Source organism: Styela clava, chromosome 14, assembly GCF_964204865.1.
Source record: "Styela clava chromosome 14, kaStyClav1.hap1.2, whole genome shotgun sequence".
NCBI lineage: Eukaryota > Metazoa > Chordata > Ascidiacea > Stolidobranchia > Styelidae > Styela > Styela clava.
The window spans coordinates 16,142,867-16,159,075 of NC_135263.1; the positions used below are offsets into that span (position 1 = coordinate 16,142,867).

At 34.8% G+C, this 16,209-nt stretch overlaps 1 protein-coding gene across 2 annotated transcripts; it reads left to right on the plus strand.

The window, feature by feature from the left end:
- Window positions 1-392: 392 nt before the first annotated feature.
- LOC120340487 (uncharacterized) lies at window positions 393-15,803 on the plus strand. 2 transcript variants are annotated; one of them, XM_039408763.2, is made up of 17 exons: window positions 393-694; window positions 1,432-1,494; window positions 2,586-2,744; window positions 2,913-3,173; window positions 4,309-4,438; window positions 4,903-5,038; window positions 5,209-5,343; window positions 5,676-5,842; window positions 10,540-10,666; window positions 10,737-10,902; window positions 11,511-11,692; window positions 11,778-11,973; window positions 12,686-12,818; window positions 13,340-13,479; window positions 13,595-13,760; window positions 14,478-14,607; window positions 15,333-15,803. In XM_039408763.2, exons 3-17 carry the CDS (start codon window positions 2,605-2,607, stop codon window positions 15,539-15,541), a joined length of 2,418 nt encoding a protein of 805 aa, XP_039264697.2. In that variant the 5' UTR covers window positions 393-694; window positions 1,432-1,494; window positions 2,586-2,604; the 3' UTR covers window positions 15,542-15,803. The 2 variants fall into 2 exon arrangements, with proteins under 2 accessions (XP_039264697.2, XP_039264698.2); XM_039408764.2 differs by lacking the exon at window positions 1,432-1,494.
- The last annotated feature ends 406 nt before the right edge of the window (window positions 15,804-16,209 follow it).

Below are 16,209 nucleotides of genomic sequence, written 5' to 3' on the forward strand. Positions count from 1 at the left end.
TCTCAATGGCATAACAATATCATTAGGAAGTTTTTTACGTTTTTCTCAAAACTGCTAAAAATGACTTACGCAATTCGGTTATTAGCGTCACGATATGACGTTGATTTTCGTGTGCACGTCACTTGAATTACTGTATATTTATATGTATATTGAGTTGACTATATATTATATTGAATTGGCCGTATATCTATATGAATATGGCATTGGCGCTATATGCATATGATTTGACTGTTTATTCATATTTTTGGCTGTATTTGTATATCACGTTACCAACCTTATTGATTTCACCAAAGCAATTTCTGGTCACAAATGGATATGTAAGATCATTGGCTTGGATATTTTTTAATAATTGCACTTAACAACTGAATCAATTTTCTATCTATAATAACAGTCACTAAATTATTTAAATGCATAAGTAAGTTATCAATATTAGTTAGAATATATTGTCACATGCTTCGTCATTGTGTTGATTCCCGGGTCGAATTACACTGATTCACGAACTGCAAACACGGACCCTGGCCTAAAAATATTAGCAGTGAAGAATAGAAAATAATGTGACATGGAGTATAACCAATATTTATTTAGCAACCGTCATATGTACACAAACCTCGAGTAAGAGCTATAGCAGGACGACATTTGCCAATTATCGCTTATACGTTGGTTCTAACCCCAAGAGCGATAAAAAGTTTTGCGGGTATGTAAAATCGCGAACGATCTTCAGTTGCCTTCCAATATACAAAAACATTTTTGATCATATATGTGGATTTCATACTTTTATTTTCATATACAACGAAGTGCATCAACGTACTATTTTTAGTGGGTTCAGTTTTTCTTTCTTTTGTCTAATAGAATCATCCGCCGATCTGTATGTGTATCTGTTCGAACTATTTTATTCGTACATCGTAATAATTTGGTTTTGTATTGTCTTTGGAACTATGGTCTCCTTGACATGTCAGTTCCGAGCAAGATTTTTGAACACGAAGCGTACATATGGATCGTTTTTCATTATATTTATATCAAACGGCGTTGTGATCTAGTCATTCTAGTGCGTATGTTATTTAAAAATATCGTAATAAAATATATTATATTCATTACGTCATCTCCCGGCATGAAAAACATTTTTTGAAATAAATTCATAAATTATCTTCTGCACTTCTGAAATATTGGATTCAATTGCTTTCTAAATACCGACAACGGCTATAGGCGACTCAAATACTCGGAGTCAATAAAATTTCTTAGTTTGCCGAATACATATTTTTGTTTACAAACTACGGGTATATTACATAATTCCATAATACAACACAGTGCTTTCGCACACCTATTTTACCTATAGCTTGGCATATTGACGATATTTCCGCCATTAATTTAACGAAATGATTACAACATATTGAAAACATATTTGATATAAATTTCTTCATTTCTACTATTCAGTTTGTGCATCTTTTCTATCGTTAACAAACTACACGGTATTCATTTGTAAAAATACTTTCACAAGTAAGTAGCCTACATCTGTTCTGTTACATTATTGTCAACATGAACAGCGCAATTGACTGCTCTGGTTTGCATAGAATAATCATTTCATGCCAATTACTTTGTTACTTTTCATTTACTTATACTCTAAGACAGGGTCGGCCAACCTTTTTGGCCGAAGGGCCACATGTAGTTCATTAATAATTGCGCGGGCCACTTGACATGGTAGTTTTGATCTAGTTGTGCGCCACTGACTAATGCTTATTAAAAAAAAACAGTACCTCACATCAAACTTTCCTAATTATAAAACTGTTGTTTCCCAATCATTGATGGGGCGCCATCAGTGGTTCTTCCCGAAAGTTTTGCCAAAGACAAGCCAAGACGCTTGATCATTTTTATCACAGCCTTTAACAAACCAATGCCTCTAGTCGTACCCTTAACAGGGACAATGGCTGCGAGCTCCACAGTAATTTCATATCATCATTAACTACCCGCGGGAAGATCGCAAGTCGCCAACTGAGCAGTAAACTTGATGGCGGTGCTTTCGTCGGCCGTCAAGAAATAAGATAAAAAATTTCCTGCTATTGCAATTAAAATTCCCGCAATAGAATTCCCAAGCTCTTCAACACGACGACTTATGGTCTGTCTTGACAGGCTATTTTTGCAAACATCTTTTTTATTTCCGGACGTAAAATAATGGCAATCCGAACAATACAAATATACATTCCTTATTAACGAATTCTCCATCTGAGAATGGCTTCGATTGTTGTGTGATGACATTATATAGAGTAGTAAAAGACCAAGTTTGTAAGCGACTATGGCATGTTTATGTATCGATATCTCCTCTCAGTTGGTTTCGATTCAAAATGGCACTCATGGCTCGTTTGGAAGGGCTGGCAGAGCGCATTTCAGGGAAACAAACAAATCGTTTGTATCACATCTTTGTATAGGCCTACTACTTCACTCGAAAAAAAATTTTTACTCAATTTTTATATAAAATTCTGAAAATTAGCGCGGGCCACTCGAAATGCTTCCGCGGGCCACGGGTTGGATGACCCTGCTCTAAGATAATCTTTTTATTTGGTCTTTATTTTACATCATTGCTTTTGTTTTAGATTCACTTGCTGTACACATATGGATAATTTTCTTTTCATTATTTTGATATTCTTGGCCTCAGTGCTTGTGTATGCTGATGGCGCAACGGGAAATAATGTTACATCAACAAAACTTCCGAATGGATGTATTGTGATGAATTCTACGGAGGCTGATCCAATGTAAGGAATTCTATGCTTGAATTGTTTTGCGTTTGTATCTTCCAACACAATCAAAGCTTCCGATAATAAACATATATATTTGTCATTTAGTGAATTGGCTGCAACGTTACTGCGTATTATCACATTAGATTACGTTGTAAATTAAACCACATAATATTTTTTACACAGGCTAATCCACTTTGCTATGCCGTTTCCATTCGTGAATTGTTCAGATTTGAACAGGGAAGTATTCAATATGAGCAGATTTCCTAGCGACACTGCTAGCATGAGTTTCGCTCACAACAAGCTACGGTCATTTAGTGTGGACGATTTGGCGAGATTTACCAAATTGGTAAAGTTAGATATACGCCATAATCAATTGGAAATAATTGAAATGTCAAAGGTCAATCCACCAACGTCAGTGAAAAGTGTTCGTCACTTGTATTTATCGTAAGTACTTCTTAATATAAATTGTACAGAGTTGATAAGTTGCTACGAAAAGGATCTCAAAACTAATCCCTACGAGGAAGATAAAGTGCGTCAAATTGTAGTAGCAGAAATTCAATTATATTTATTGGGAATCTTGAAAATCTGTTTTGTGTTAAAGATACACTTTATCCACTTAATACTTACTTGAATAACCTGATGACAAATTTTACAACGGCGTCATTAAAGGCTCTAATACGAACCATTACAACACAAGTGAGTTTAGTTACAATGAGGAAAGTCAAATATCGTGAACCAATCGTATTTGCTGTAGGCAGAATATGAAACGACATTAGTTTAAGCCTAGTTGTAATACAGTGTAGTTTTGTACAATAAATTAATCAGTCGTATGTTGAAATGCAAGAATTTCAATTCGCACAATTCACTTTCTTCCATTGTTGACGTGAATTGATGCTGCTATTTAAAAAAATTACTTTGAATTTTACAAAAACTTTTGTATGTAATTTGATTGCAAAATCAACATTGTTCTGATGATGGCAAGCGTTCCCGGGCTTTTTGAGTTTCTCACGAATCAATTCGTTGGTCTACCTCGCTTCTAACAATCATCAATGACTTACCGTTATGCTGATGGTGCAAATATTTATTCCTGCATTTTTGAGAAGTCCGAAAGCGACCAAATTTGGTTCTTGCGAAGTCTTCAAAAAACCTATAAAGTCTTGTTGATCGATCGCTAAGCAAAATTTGATGTAAAAATATATAGTATAGAAAATAAGACACTAAATAAAGACTTTTATCATAGCCACTTGAGTGGTCTTCTCAAACTAAAATAAACAAAAATGTTTCTTCCAATACTTCTACTTACATTTTTTTTACAACCAGTTTACAACTTGTTTACCATTTACAACCAGTAAAGTGCTTTATTGAACGCTTTGGCATAAAACCTACCCAAGGTGTGTTCCCAATCAATTCTTGCCTTGAAAATACCTCATGAGGTATTCTCAGTTCTCATCGATATTTATGAAAAACGGACTACAAGTACAAATTACCTATCATCGAATGAATGCGCCTAATATAAAATTCACATAGTTCTAATTTATGTCGGAAAACAGTAATTTCACGATTATTCTTGACTTTTGAGGGCCAACAATTTGTTAAAGATACCGACGGATGCATTGAGAAGCTTTCCCAAACTTAATGTATTGGATTTGGGTGGAAACAAGATTGCAAAAATTGGCGATGCAGATTTTGCACATTCCCAACAAATAAACGTGAGTAGAGGGAAAAGAAATATAAAAGATATTAAAACATTCTCATTATTTCTAAAATAGGCAGACTGTTACATTCTTGATAATTCTGATCAGGGCATTTCATTTAGTGAGACTATTCTAAACCAGACAAGTAGTGAAAGAGAAATATTTAAATCAAAAAAGCTTCATTTAAAACACCATGATGACCGTAGAATGTTATTGGATATTTCATATAATAGCATATATGGTTTAGTGCTCAATGTTTCAAGGGAGTAAGTAAACGAATAGTAGTATATCCGAGAAAAAATCTCATCTCCCAAATTTTTCCTGGTTATATAAACAGAACAACTATGTATTCGGGGGATTCATATCCACATTCATTCGCCCTAGTGCTATGGCATGGGTCGTTGCTTAAGCATAACAGTGACATTTTGATTATGATAATGTTTCCATATAGAGAAAATAAAAATAAATTTTCATCTTAGGCAATTTCACTGGGATCAAATCCTCTTGAATCTATATCATCTAAAGCTTGGGCAAACCTCACAAAAACTATTTATGCCATTTCACTGCAATTTGCTGGCTTGGAGGAGGTTCCGGGATTCGTTGCTGACATGCCAAGTTAGTCGGTATAACTTTTACTTACATAGTATTTCATGAATATTATTTAAATACGCAAAATATCTGTGATATATTTGCTTCTCAATATTAGTATTATGATCGAAATTGGAATATTTCTGACAGTATATAATATGCATATTCCAAGTATTTCATCGCTTATTCTATTTTAGGACTCATGTATTTGTCACTGGCGAATAACAAAATATCAAATGTTCAAGCAAACAGCTTCAAAAGAGCGAGTGGACTTCGCTGGCTTGAGTTAGCTGGAAACAAAATTATGCGATTGGATAAAAGGGCATTCACAGGTATGATAAACTGTTCATGTTAACACTTCAATAATAAAATGATCAAAAACAGTGTATTTTCCTATACCAAGGGCATGTGATTAGTAAACAATATAAACTACAAAAAACATCACGAATTTAATGCTGTAATGAAAACAGCATGGTGTTGATCATATTGATTGTCCATAAATAATGAATAGAACAAGATTGAAAACATCTCGACATCTCGCCCGTTGTCAATTTCTGCGTTGACAATGAGAACCGTAATGTGTTTTGTAAGATTTTAACATTCACAAATTTTAAGATATATGCTTTGTGAAGAAAAAATATTTTTATCCATCGCAAACTTGTAGGTGCTGAAAAGCTACGACTGTTAGATTTGTCGGATAATTTACTGGAGACTTTGCCTCCTGGTGTGTTCGACTCTCTACATGATGAAGAACAAGTCAGTGTTGAAATGTATGAAAATCCAATACGATGTGATTGCAGCTTACGATGGTTGAAGTTATGGTCAGACAATGTGAGTATGTTGTAATGAAACGATTTACAACAGAAACAAAACTTCTTATAACTCAAAATTGATGACGCGCAGTTCTTACCACTTCATTGCAGTTCCTGCCACGAACGAACCGCGGCGTATATTGCCCTGGTTTTATGGTGCTATTCAGTAATCAGTATTACCGGTATATTCGCAAAGTCATGTACCAGATTTTAGTTTATCATGCGGAATTATATCTACTTAAACCTAAAACCCAAATCTATCAGAACTGTATCCATAAGGAAATGTTCCAATTTACCCAAAGTTTGTCACAATCAAGGGTAGCCCTGTCATTACAGTCGAGAAAGCCTTGGTTACGGCAGCAAAATTTTACCCGCCATTTGTTTCCAATTTGCTGCCGTGGTACCCGCCTAACGCCATTGGTTTGTGGCAGCTTCAAAAAGGTTTGACCATAGCGGTCGTGGTTTGGAAATCCCGCCATGGTTTTGCGGCAGCTTCAGACACCACAAAATACTTAAAACTGCACTTGAAATTGATGGTCAACGAAATTTTACACAATTGGATAAAAATAGGTCTTATTGCGATTTGCGTTAAATCTTTATAATCAAACTTTCAAAGTAATAATGCACATTCGAGAGTGATTGAAGTAGAGAAAAACGTTACTCCCAGGTAATGGTAATTGATATAGAGTTAGATATATGATGGCAAAATATGACGCATATATCGTGTTAAGCGTTTTAAGTTTGTTGTAAGTATGAAATAAATAATACACAAAAAATCATAGAATATTCATTTGGCTAATGAAATATAGGCATTCGACTCGAAATAGAATGTATTCCTACTGAAAGCTTGTTTTATTTTCATATTTTAAAACATATTTAGGCTTCCCGCTGCTTGTCAGCAGGGAACCTATTGTATTCCTGTGTTTTATTATTATTTATTTATTATTATTATTATTATTTATTTATTTATTTATTAGGCTTCCCGCTGCTTGTCAGCAGGGAACCTATTGTATTCCTGTGTTTTATTATTATTATTATTATTAGGCTTCCCGCTGCTTGTCAGCAGGGAACCTATTGTATTCCTGTGTTTTATTATTATTATTTATTTATTAGGCTTCCCGCTGCTTGTCAGCAGGGAACCTATTGTATTCCCGTGTTTTATTATTATTATTTATTTATTATTATCAGGCTTCCCGCTGCTTGTCAGCAGGGAACCCATTGTATTCCTGTGTTTTATTATTATTATTTATTTATTAATATTAGGCTTCCCGCTGCTTGTCAGCAGGGAACCTATTGTATTCCTGTGTTTTATTATTATTATTATTATTATTTATTTATTATTATTATTATTTATTTTTATTATTTTTTTTTCAAATTGGTCCTACAGACTTGAAATTCACCTCAAATGTGCAGAAGTTCTCAGCTAGCAATAAAATGCAAATTTTATGCATTACTGACAACGCTTTCACGCTCCAGTGAGCAAAACGCGTCTTCGGTTTTTTTGCGATTTCTCAAAATTGATACATGCTATTGGGTTGAAATTCATAACAATGATTAATGAACATGTTCCGGATACGATATGTCAAGGATACGCATGAGTGACCTCGGCGATACGCTCCAGTGAGCAATATAGGATTTTACATTTTCATCTTCTTCTCGAGAACGACACTACTCAGAGACTTGAAATTTACATCACAGGCAGATAATAAGTCCCCCGTCATAAATTGCAAATTTTATGCATGACTGACCACGCTTTCACGCTCCAGTGACCAAAACACGTTTTCAGTTTTTTTGCGATTTCTCAAAATTGATACATGCTATTGGGTTGAAATTCATAACAATGATTAATGGAAATGTTCCGGATACGACATATCAAGGATACGCATGAGTGACCTCGGCGATACGCTCCAGTGAGCAATATAGGATTTTACATTTTCATCTCCTTCTCGAGAACGACACTACTTAGAGACTTGAAATTTACATCACATGCAGATAATGAGTCCCCCATCATAAACTGCAAATTTTATGCATGACTGACCACGCTTTCACGCTCCAGTGAGCGAAACGCGTCTTCAGCTTTTTTTACGCGGGAAGCCTGTTAAAGCTGCACGCAGCTCTAGTTATTATTATTATTATTATTATTTTTTCAAATTGGTCATACAAACTTGAAATTCATCTCAAATGTGCAGAAATTCTCAGTTAGCAATAAAATACAACATTTATGCATGATTGACCATGCTTTCACGCTTCAGTGAGCAAAACGCGTATTCAGTTTTTTTGCGATTTCTCAAAATTGATACATGGTATTGGGTTGAAATTCATAACAATGAATAATGGACATGTTCCGGATACAATATGTCAAGGATACGAATGAGTAACCTCGGCGATACGCTCCAGTGAGCAATATAGGATTTTACATTTTCAACTTCTTCTCGAGAACGACACTACTTAGAGACTTGAAATTTACATCACATGCAGACGATAAGTCCCCCATCATAATTTGCAAATTTTATGCTTGACTGACCACGCTTTCACGCTCCAGTGAGCAAAACGCGTCTTCAGTTTTTTTGCGATTTCTCAAAATTGATACATGCTATTGAGTTGAAATTCATAACAATGATTAATGGACATGTTCCGAATACGATATGTCAAGGATACGCATAAGTGACCTCGGCGATACGCTCCAGTGAGCAATATAGCATTTTACATTTTCTTCTTCTTCTCGAGAACGACACTACTTAGAGACTTGAAATTTACATCACATGCAGATAATAAGTCCCCCATCATAATTTGCAAATTTTATGCATGACTGACCACGCTTTCACGCTCCAGTGAGCAAAACGCGTCTTCAGTTTTTTTTACGCGGGAAGCCTGTTAAAGCTGCACGCAGCTCTAGTTATTATTATTATTTTTTTTTCAAATTGGTCCTACAAACTTGAAATTCACCTCAAATGTGCAGAAGTTCTCAACTAGCAATAAAATGCAAATTTTATGCATGACTGACCACGCTTTCACGCTCCAATGAGCAAAACGCGTATTCAGTTTTTTTGCGATTTCTCGAAATTGATACATGGTATTGGGTTGAAATTCATAACAATGATTAATGGACATGTTCCGGATACGATATGTCAAGGATACGCATGAGTGACCTCGGCGATACGCTCCAGTGAGCAATATAGGATTCTACATTTTCATCTTCTTCTCGAGAACGACACTACTTAGAGACTTGAAATTTACATCACATGCAGATAATAAGTCCCCCATCATAAATTGCAAATTATATGCATGACTGACCACGCTTTCACGCTACAGTGAGCAAAACGCGTCTTCAGTTTTTTTTTACGCGGGAAGCCTGTTAAAGCTGCAAGCAGTTCTAGTTTTTATTATTATTATTATTTTTTTTTCAAATTGGTCCTACAAACTTGAAATTCACCTCAAATGTGCAGAAGTTCTCAACTTGCAATAAAATGCAAATTTTCTGCATGACTGACCACGCTTTCACGCTCCAATGAGCAAAACGCGTATTTCGTTTTTTTGCGATTTCTCGAAATTGATACATGGTATTGGGTTGAAATTCATAACAATGATTAATGGACATGTTGCGGATACGATGAGTCAAGGATACGCATGAGTGACCTCGGCGATACGCTCCAATGAGCAATATAGGATTTTACATTTTCATCTTCTTCTCGAGAACGACACTACTTAGAGACTTGAAATTTACATCACATGCAGATAATAAGTCCCCCATCATAAATTGCAAATTTTATGCATGACTGACCACGCTTTCACGCTCCAGTGAGCAAAACGCGTTTTCAGTTTTTTTGCGATTTCTCAAAATTGATACATGCTATTGGGTTGAAATTCATAACAATGATTAATGGAAATGTTCCGGATACGACATGTCAAGGATACGCATGAGTGACCTCGGCGATACGCTCCAGTGAGCAATATAGGATTTCACATTTTAATCTTCTTCTCGAGAACGACACTACTTAGAGACTTGAAATTTACATCACATGCAGATAATAAGTCCCCCATCGTAAACTGCAAATTTTATGCATGACTGACCACGCTTTCACGCTCCAGTGAACAAAACGCGTCTTCAGTTTTTTTTACGCGGGAAGCCTGTTAAAGCTGCACGCAGCTCTAGTTATTATTTATTTTTATTATTTTTTTTTCAAATTGGTCCTACAAACTTGAAATTCACCTCAAATGTGCAGAAGTTCTCAGCTAGCAATAAAATGCAAATTTTATGCATGACTGACCACGCTTTCACGCTCCAGTGAGAAAAACGCGTCTTTAGTTTTTTTGCGATTTCTCAAAATTGATACATGCTATTGGGTTGAAATTCATAACAATGATTAATGGACATGTTCCGGATACGATATGTCAAGGATACGCATGAGTGACCTCGGCGATACGCTCCAGTGAGCAATATAGGATTTTACATTTTCATCTTCTTCTCGAGAACGACACTACTTAGAGACTTGAAATTTACATCACATGCAGATAATGAGACCCCCATCATAAATTGCAAATTTTATGCATGACTGACCACGCTTTCACGCTCCAGTGAGCAAAACGCGTCTTCAGTTTTTTTTTACGCGGGAAGCCTGTTAAAGCTGCACGCAGCTCTAGTTTTAATTGAATTTTATCGTTACACCAGAAGGTTGTGATCCTCTCTTATGAAAACAGCAAATTTTCTACTTCCAGCTCCCATTTCAAGACATAAGATACAAATGTTTGCAACCAAAACGAAATCACGGAAAGAAAGCTTATGACATTAAAGCCAGTGACTTCAGCTGCCTGTCTGATGACGAAGACTGGGATGCAAATCAGGGTAAAATCAAAATGTTTTTAATATTTCAATCGGCATGTTTATACAAAACAATATTTTTATTTTTTAAAAGAATGTACACAACCGCAACCACCTGTGTCAACGCCAGAACCAGTTCCAACAAAGTCAACTAAAGACTCTATTTGTCCTAAACAATGCAAATGTTTTGATGAAAAAGGGGTTCAGTACCATCCCAAACTTCCGAGTAGTTCATCGAGCAAAAGCAAAAAATCAAGAAGGTTTGTCTCGCAATATTTTCATTTTATATGTTTTCTTCTCATAATTACCTTCTGATAGGGAAGCTAATATGAGTTGGCTATCTTGTTGCAGGGGTATAAAAAAATTCAGATCTTCCAACTTTTCTTAGTCGCAACAACCTAACATCTGGGAAGACAAATATGTATTGAGGGCTAATAACAGTGAATAATTTTTAACAACGTTCTTTATTAAGTTTAGAAAATATTCGACACTTCGATCCGAAAATGATTTCATACAAGGTGTGGGCTTTGCACCAACGTCTCCGAACCAAAGTAATCTTGAGCCAGTGGAACTTGAAAGTATAAAATCTCAAAAGAGATCAAGATTATGAGCAGAATAATAACATATGAACATATAAATGAGCCGGGTCGCGACACAATAATGCAGAAAACTTTGCGGTGTTATAAGCTGTTATATACACTATTTAATTCAAGAGTCTTGCTGCACACTAACTCAAATGTATATGGATCCACTTCCGCAAAGGCGTAGATCAAGGATAGTATTGCGTGACCCCAACGTGAAGTCCTGCGTGATAATCATGTTATACATATTTGTTGTAATAAATTCATTATATAATTTCATTGAATAGATTATGGTGGCTTGGAAGGATTGTTTTCCCGCATGTAGACTGCAGCAATGCGGGACTCACAGCAATACCAGAAGATATCAGACTTGATGTAAAGACTCTCACAATGGCAGAGAACAAATTAAGAACATTGAAAATAGCGGATCTCAAGAAATATAAATCATTGGAAACTCTTGACTTAGAAGGTATGTTTTGTCCACTTTGAAAATTGAAGTGCAACACATATTAATGTACAAACATATTTCAAAATTTCTGTTCCATCTGTTTCAGGTTGTTCTTTGAACAAGATTGTTCCAGATAAAGACCCCCGTTTCCGATTCGAAAATATGACATCTATTTCTATCCATCATAACAATTTGACATCGTTTGGGGCAGAACAGTTACACTGCTTTCCAAATTTGAATCTCCTTCGAATGTATAATAATAAAATAAATTCCATGCCAGCCGGAATGTTTCAGAACAACAGGTAAGTAAACAAATTCCATTTTAGACTTGCCTTTTACTGATCTCATAAGATGACTCATATTATATCTTGTTTCCCCGAAAACAAGACTTAGCCTGGAAATATGATCTAGCCGGAATTTTAAAAATAATTATATTCTAAGCCCTCCCAATTAGTCGACAGCGCAAACTTGTTTGACATAGCCGATAATAAGAAATCGCTTCTACACGTTTCAATTGACTAATCTAAACTTACAGGACATTCTAAAGGATGATGATATGGTCATTTCTGAATAATCTATGCTTAGCATTTTTTTTTTTTAAATTCTGTTATTTATAAGTAAGTGGATACCGGTTTTCATATTTTCAATATTTGGAAAACTCGTAATTCTCTACTTTGTGATTTTATTTTTGATAAAAGATTATAAAACTTACATCCCCATAAAGTGCCCCATACCCTAGCGTTATTTTTTGACAGAAAATTGAAATAATACTCTGTCTTATTCTTGAGGAAACATGATATGACAATATATATATAATTATCGAATTCATAATTAATTAGTGATGGGACACGCTGTGTCGCTATTGAGTCAGAGCGAAGATCGATAAGTCGGCGGTCTCCGATCGCTATCTAGTTTTACACTTCGTTCTATCTCGATCTCATGTGTCATTGTTACACCGGTTGAATAATGTTCGTCTAATTATAATCTAAAAGATTCATTTTATTCCATCTATAGACGCATCAACAGACTTTATATTGGACCGAATCCTATAAGAAATTTCGATCCAAAATGCCTTCAAGGACTTGATTTGTACTCTTTATCCCTTCGTAACATGAGCCTTAAAAAAATACCTGATTTTCCCTCAAAGGTAGGAAACCCTTTAATGTTTGTAGAAACTATTCCATAAAACTTTTCACATAGAATTATTTGCTTAATATCAACTTGGCCAATAAAATTTTATCATTATTTGTTATTCTCATAAATCTTTTTACGTATTAAAAGTTAAAATTGGATAAGCAAACGTTTCTCAACCAGGAAAGAATTTTGTCTTTCTTGGGATGGTATTTTGCTTTCTATTTACTGTGGTATTATCAATATTATATAATTCTTTATTGTTACTATAACACTTATTAATGCATCTATTATAAACTACTCAAACTGCACAAAATCGGAAGTGCGCCACACCAGCTAGGAATCCTATAAACATGGAATAACAGAGTTTTTATGCACTAACTACTTAGTCAATTTTGCTGTTGAATTTAATTTTCCTACAATGCGGATGAAATTAGATTATGGTACAAAAATCTTACAATACAACCCTGCTTAATGAAGAGAATAAACAAAACATGTAAAGACTTGGTTGTAAATACTCTATTCGACATTTTAAAGTTCCAGAACCTTACCTACTTGGAGTTGAGCGATAACCTTATTACTACAATTCCAAACAACTCATTCGCAAATATGGATCTTCTCTTCAGACTGACTCTTGATAACAACCTCATAAGCAACTTAGAGGCTGACGCTTTCAGGTATATCGTTATCAAATTATCAAACGAAAATTTACGAAAGCATGCATTTGTTTTATGTCGCTAATAACACAAAAATTGATATTGCTAATTCTATGTTTTATGGCTATTTCTACAGAAATTGTAAGAAGTTGAGATACCTTGATTTATCGGAAAACAATATCCGTACCCTTCCGAAAGGAATTTTTGATGATCTAGATAAAGATAGAATTCATATTGAACTTTGGATAAATCGAATAAACTGTGATTGTAAAATGAAATGGTTTAAAGAATGGATCGAGAGGGTGAGTGTTGAATGTATTGTTGCTAACAATTTTATAGAAGTTTCAATCTTGCCGTGAAGGATGTTTCTATGAGCGAAAAATGGAGAATACGTACATTTTTCGGTACTCCTGTACTATGCGAACCAAAATGGCGGACACCGGAACTTAGTATGTGTACCAGGTTAGGGTTAGGCCATAATTTTATTCCAATTTTTTTTATTTTAGTTCTATTACGAGTTCAGGAACTAGCCAAGTGACTCTTGTAGTATTTGTATCTGAAATTATGGCCTAACCCTAACCTGGTACAAATACTACGTTCCGGTGTCCGCCATCTTGGTTAACATACTACAGGAGTACCCATTTTTCTTTATATTTTCTCACAGCCAATTACGTAGTTTATCCTATTTTTAATGATATCTACCGTTATCATTACATTTCATATTTGTTATAATAAAAATGCACACTAAGCATGATGAAAATAAGGTATGGTATAATATAGCAAACTGTAGTGAGAAACCATCTCAGGTTTTATTAGAGATGAGTTTCGTGTTGGGTTTCGTGTTGTCTCGTATATTTTCCAAGTGATTTAATGTGTAGTTGTTATAATTTGCAACGAGGAAATTGTTAATCAGTGTGTATATTCATGGTAAAACTTTACTTACGGATAATGCAATAAAGTTTAGACCCCTAAAAATGATAAAAAAAAATTATTATTCCAAGTTTCGTCCAATTTTTCAGCTGGAGGACACAAATCCAATGACTGAAATCAGATTTTCTTGTATGACACCGCTACGAATACATGGGAAAGTATCCGATAAATTAAGACCTATCGACTTCACTTGTGATTCAACAGTCAAAGATTACAATGGTAGGGGCATAGAAAAAAGTGGGAAATATTTGACAGCCTTTGCAGTGTTTAAATAAATCGCAAGACGCAGATGTGAACAAGAAATTGGAAAAAAATCAAACTGTCGTTCAATAAATGAATTCTATTTGTTCCAATCTGCGCTAGACTGCATAAAATTGAAATCCGTTATCTATTGTAAAATTTGAACGTGTCCATTAAAAATAATGCGGTGTGATTCATTTATTGCTTTAAAATACAAAAAATAAGTAGTCGTTCACGTACTAATGGTTTACGATACACCTAATTGATACTTCTCTCCCGCGTGGTTTTGATTGTTTACATTAATTGTCCGCTCAGCGCCTCAAATTGAGATTTTTGTCGAAAAAAATTTTTTTTATCATATCATTTTTATCATTTTTTTTTTATCATCATCAAAGTAATGTTGAAAAATTCATATTGTTGTTAATTTAGATCTTTGTGCCGTTTAGTTTCCAATGTTGTTACTTCGACCTGAATGACCCGAAATGATTCACGTCACGTAATGTCGACCGGAAGTTATATCGCTTATGTCCCCCCTATATTGCTCGAAAGTCATCGCCGGGGGTGCTTTTATGCATAACTGACCATTTGCCAGACATAATATAATAATGAAGTGAAATTTCCTTCGATACACTGTATTGAGCCAATATTTTCAACGTAACATCGACGTTAAAGCTATATCAGTTAGCACTATTTCTACTTTACAGATGATCACGAAGTAGACGACGACTTTTACGTATACGAGCATGGTTACTGTTACAGTCAAGGACAATTGGCGCTTGCTATTGTATTGACTATTGTTTGTATGCTGTTGCTCATATTGTTGGCGAAATGTTGCAGTATGCGGAGAAAAGGCGGGTATGCGAGATATAAAGCGCAAAACGATTCTAATTCTCAATTAGACATGGACATGTAGTCCGTCGACCACTCTTTTCATTTGAGTTTGTAAACAGGGTAAGAATACAACGTCCATTTTTAAATGGACGGAAATACTTATTCTCCATGCATTGTTTTCTGAGATTGTTTTTTGTTGAATGTGATTGTTTTAAAACATGAATTTTATATATGTATATACAGAATGTTATTCTCAATTATTTAGTGATTTATTATGAAATTTTCTATTGATTGTTATTGTTTGCCAATGATAATATCATAAATAAATTTAGAAAGACAGCAGACGTTATGTGGTTTCATTGCATCAATTATGACATATTTCATATATTTTATCAGTTATATGTAAGTTAAAAAATGAAACTGTACGCGTCATTGCTAGTACAATACGGTCCATTTTCCCACGGAAACATCGGTGCCAAAACGACCAATATGAGCGGATGCAATTGCTCAGATGGGAAACGGTGCGCCAGTATTCCACGACAGAAAACGCGTTTGTTTATCGTACCGCAGTGTGTCTTTAGGGCAAAGAAAAATTGGATTCACTGTTGTAAATTTGGACTTAATATACACTTAAACAAAATCAGATTGAATTATTAGATGTTAGATAAAATCAGATAGAAATATTAGATTTAGCAATGTTAGTGGCCGCAAAGGCTCCTCAATCCTGCCATTGCGATTTATAGTCGCACG

Coding starts and splice junctions, on each gene's coding strand:
- LOC120340487 (XM_039408763.2), top strand. CDS start 2,605: ATGGATAATTTTCTTTTCATTATTTTGATATTCTTGGCCTCAGTGCTT. Junction 11,974..12,685: donor GGAATGTTTCAGAACAACAG/GTAAGTAAACAA, acceptor TTCCATCTATAG/ACGCATCAACAGACTTTATA. Junction 12,819..13,339: donor TACCTGATTTTCCCTCAAAG/GTAGGAAACCCT, acceptor GACATTTTAAAG/TTCCAGAACCTTACCTACTT.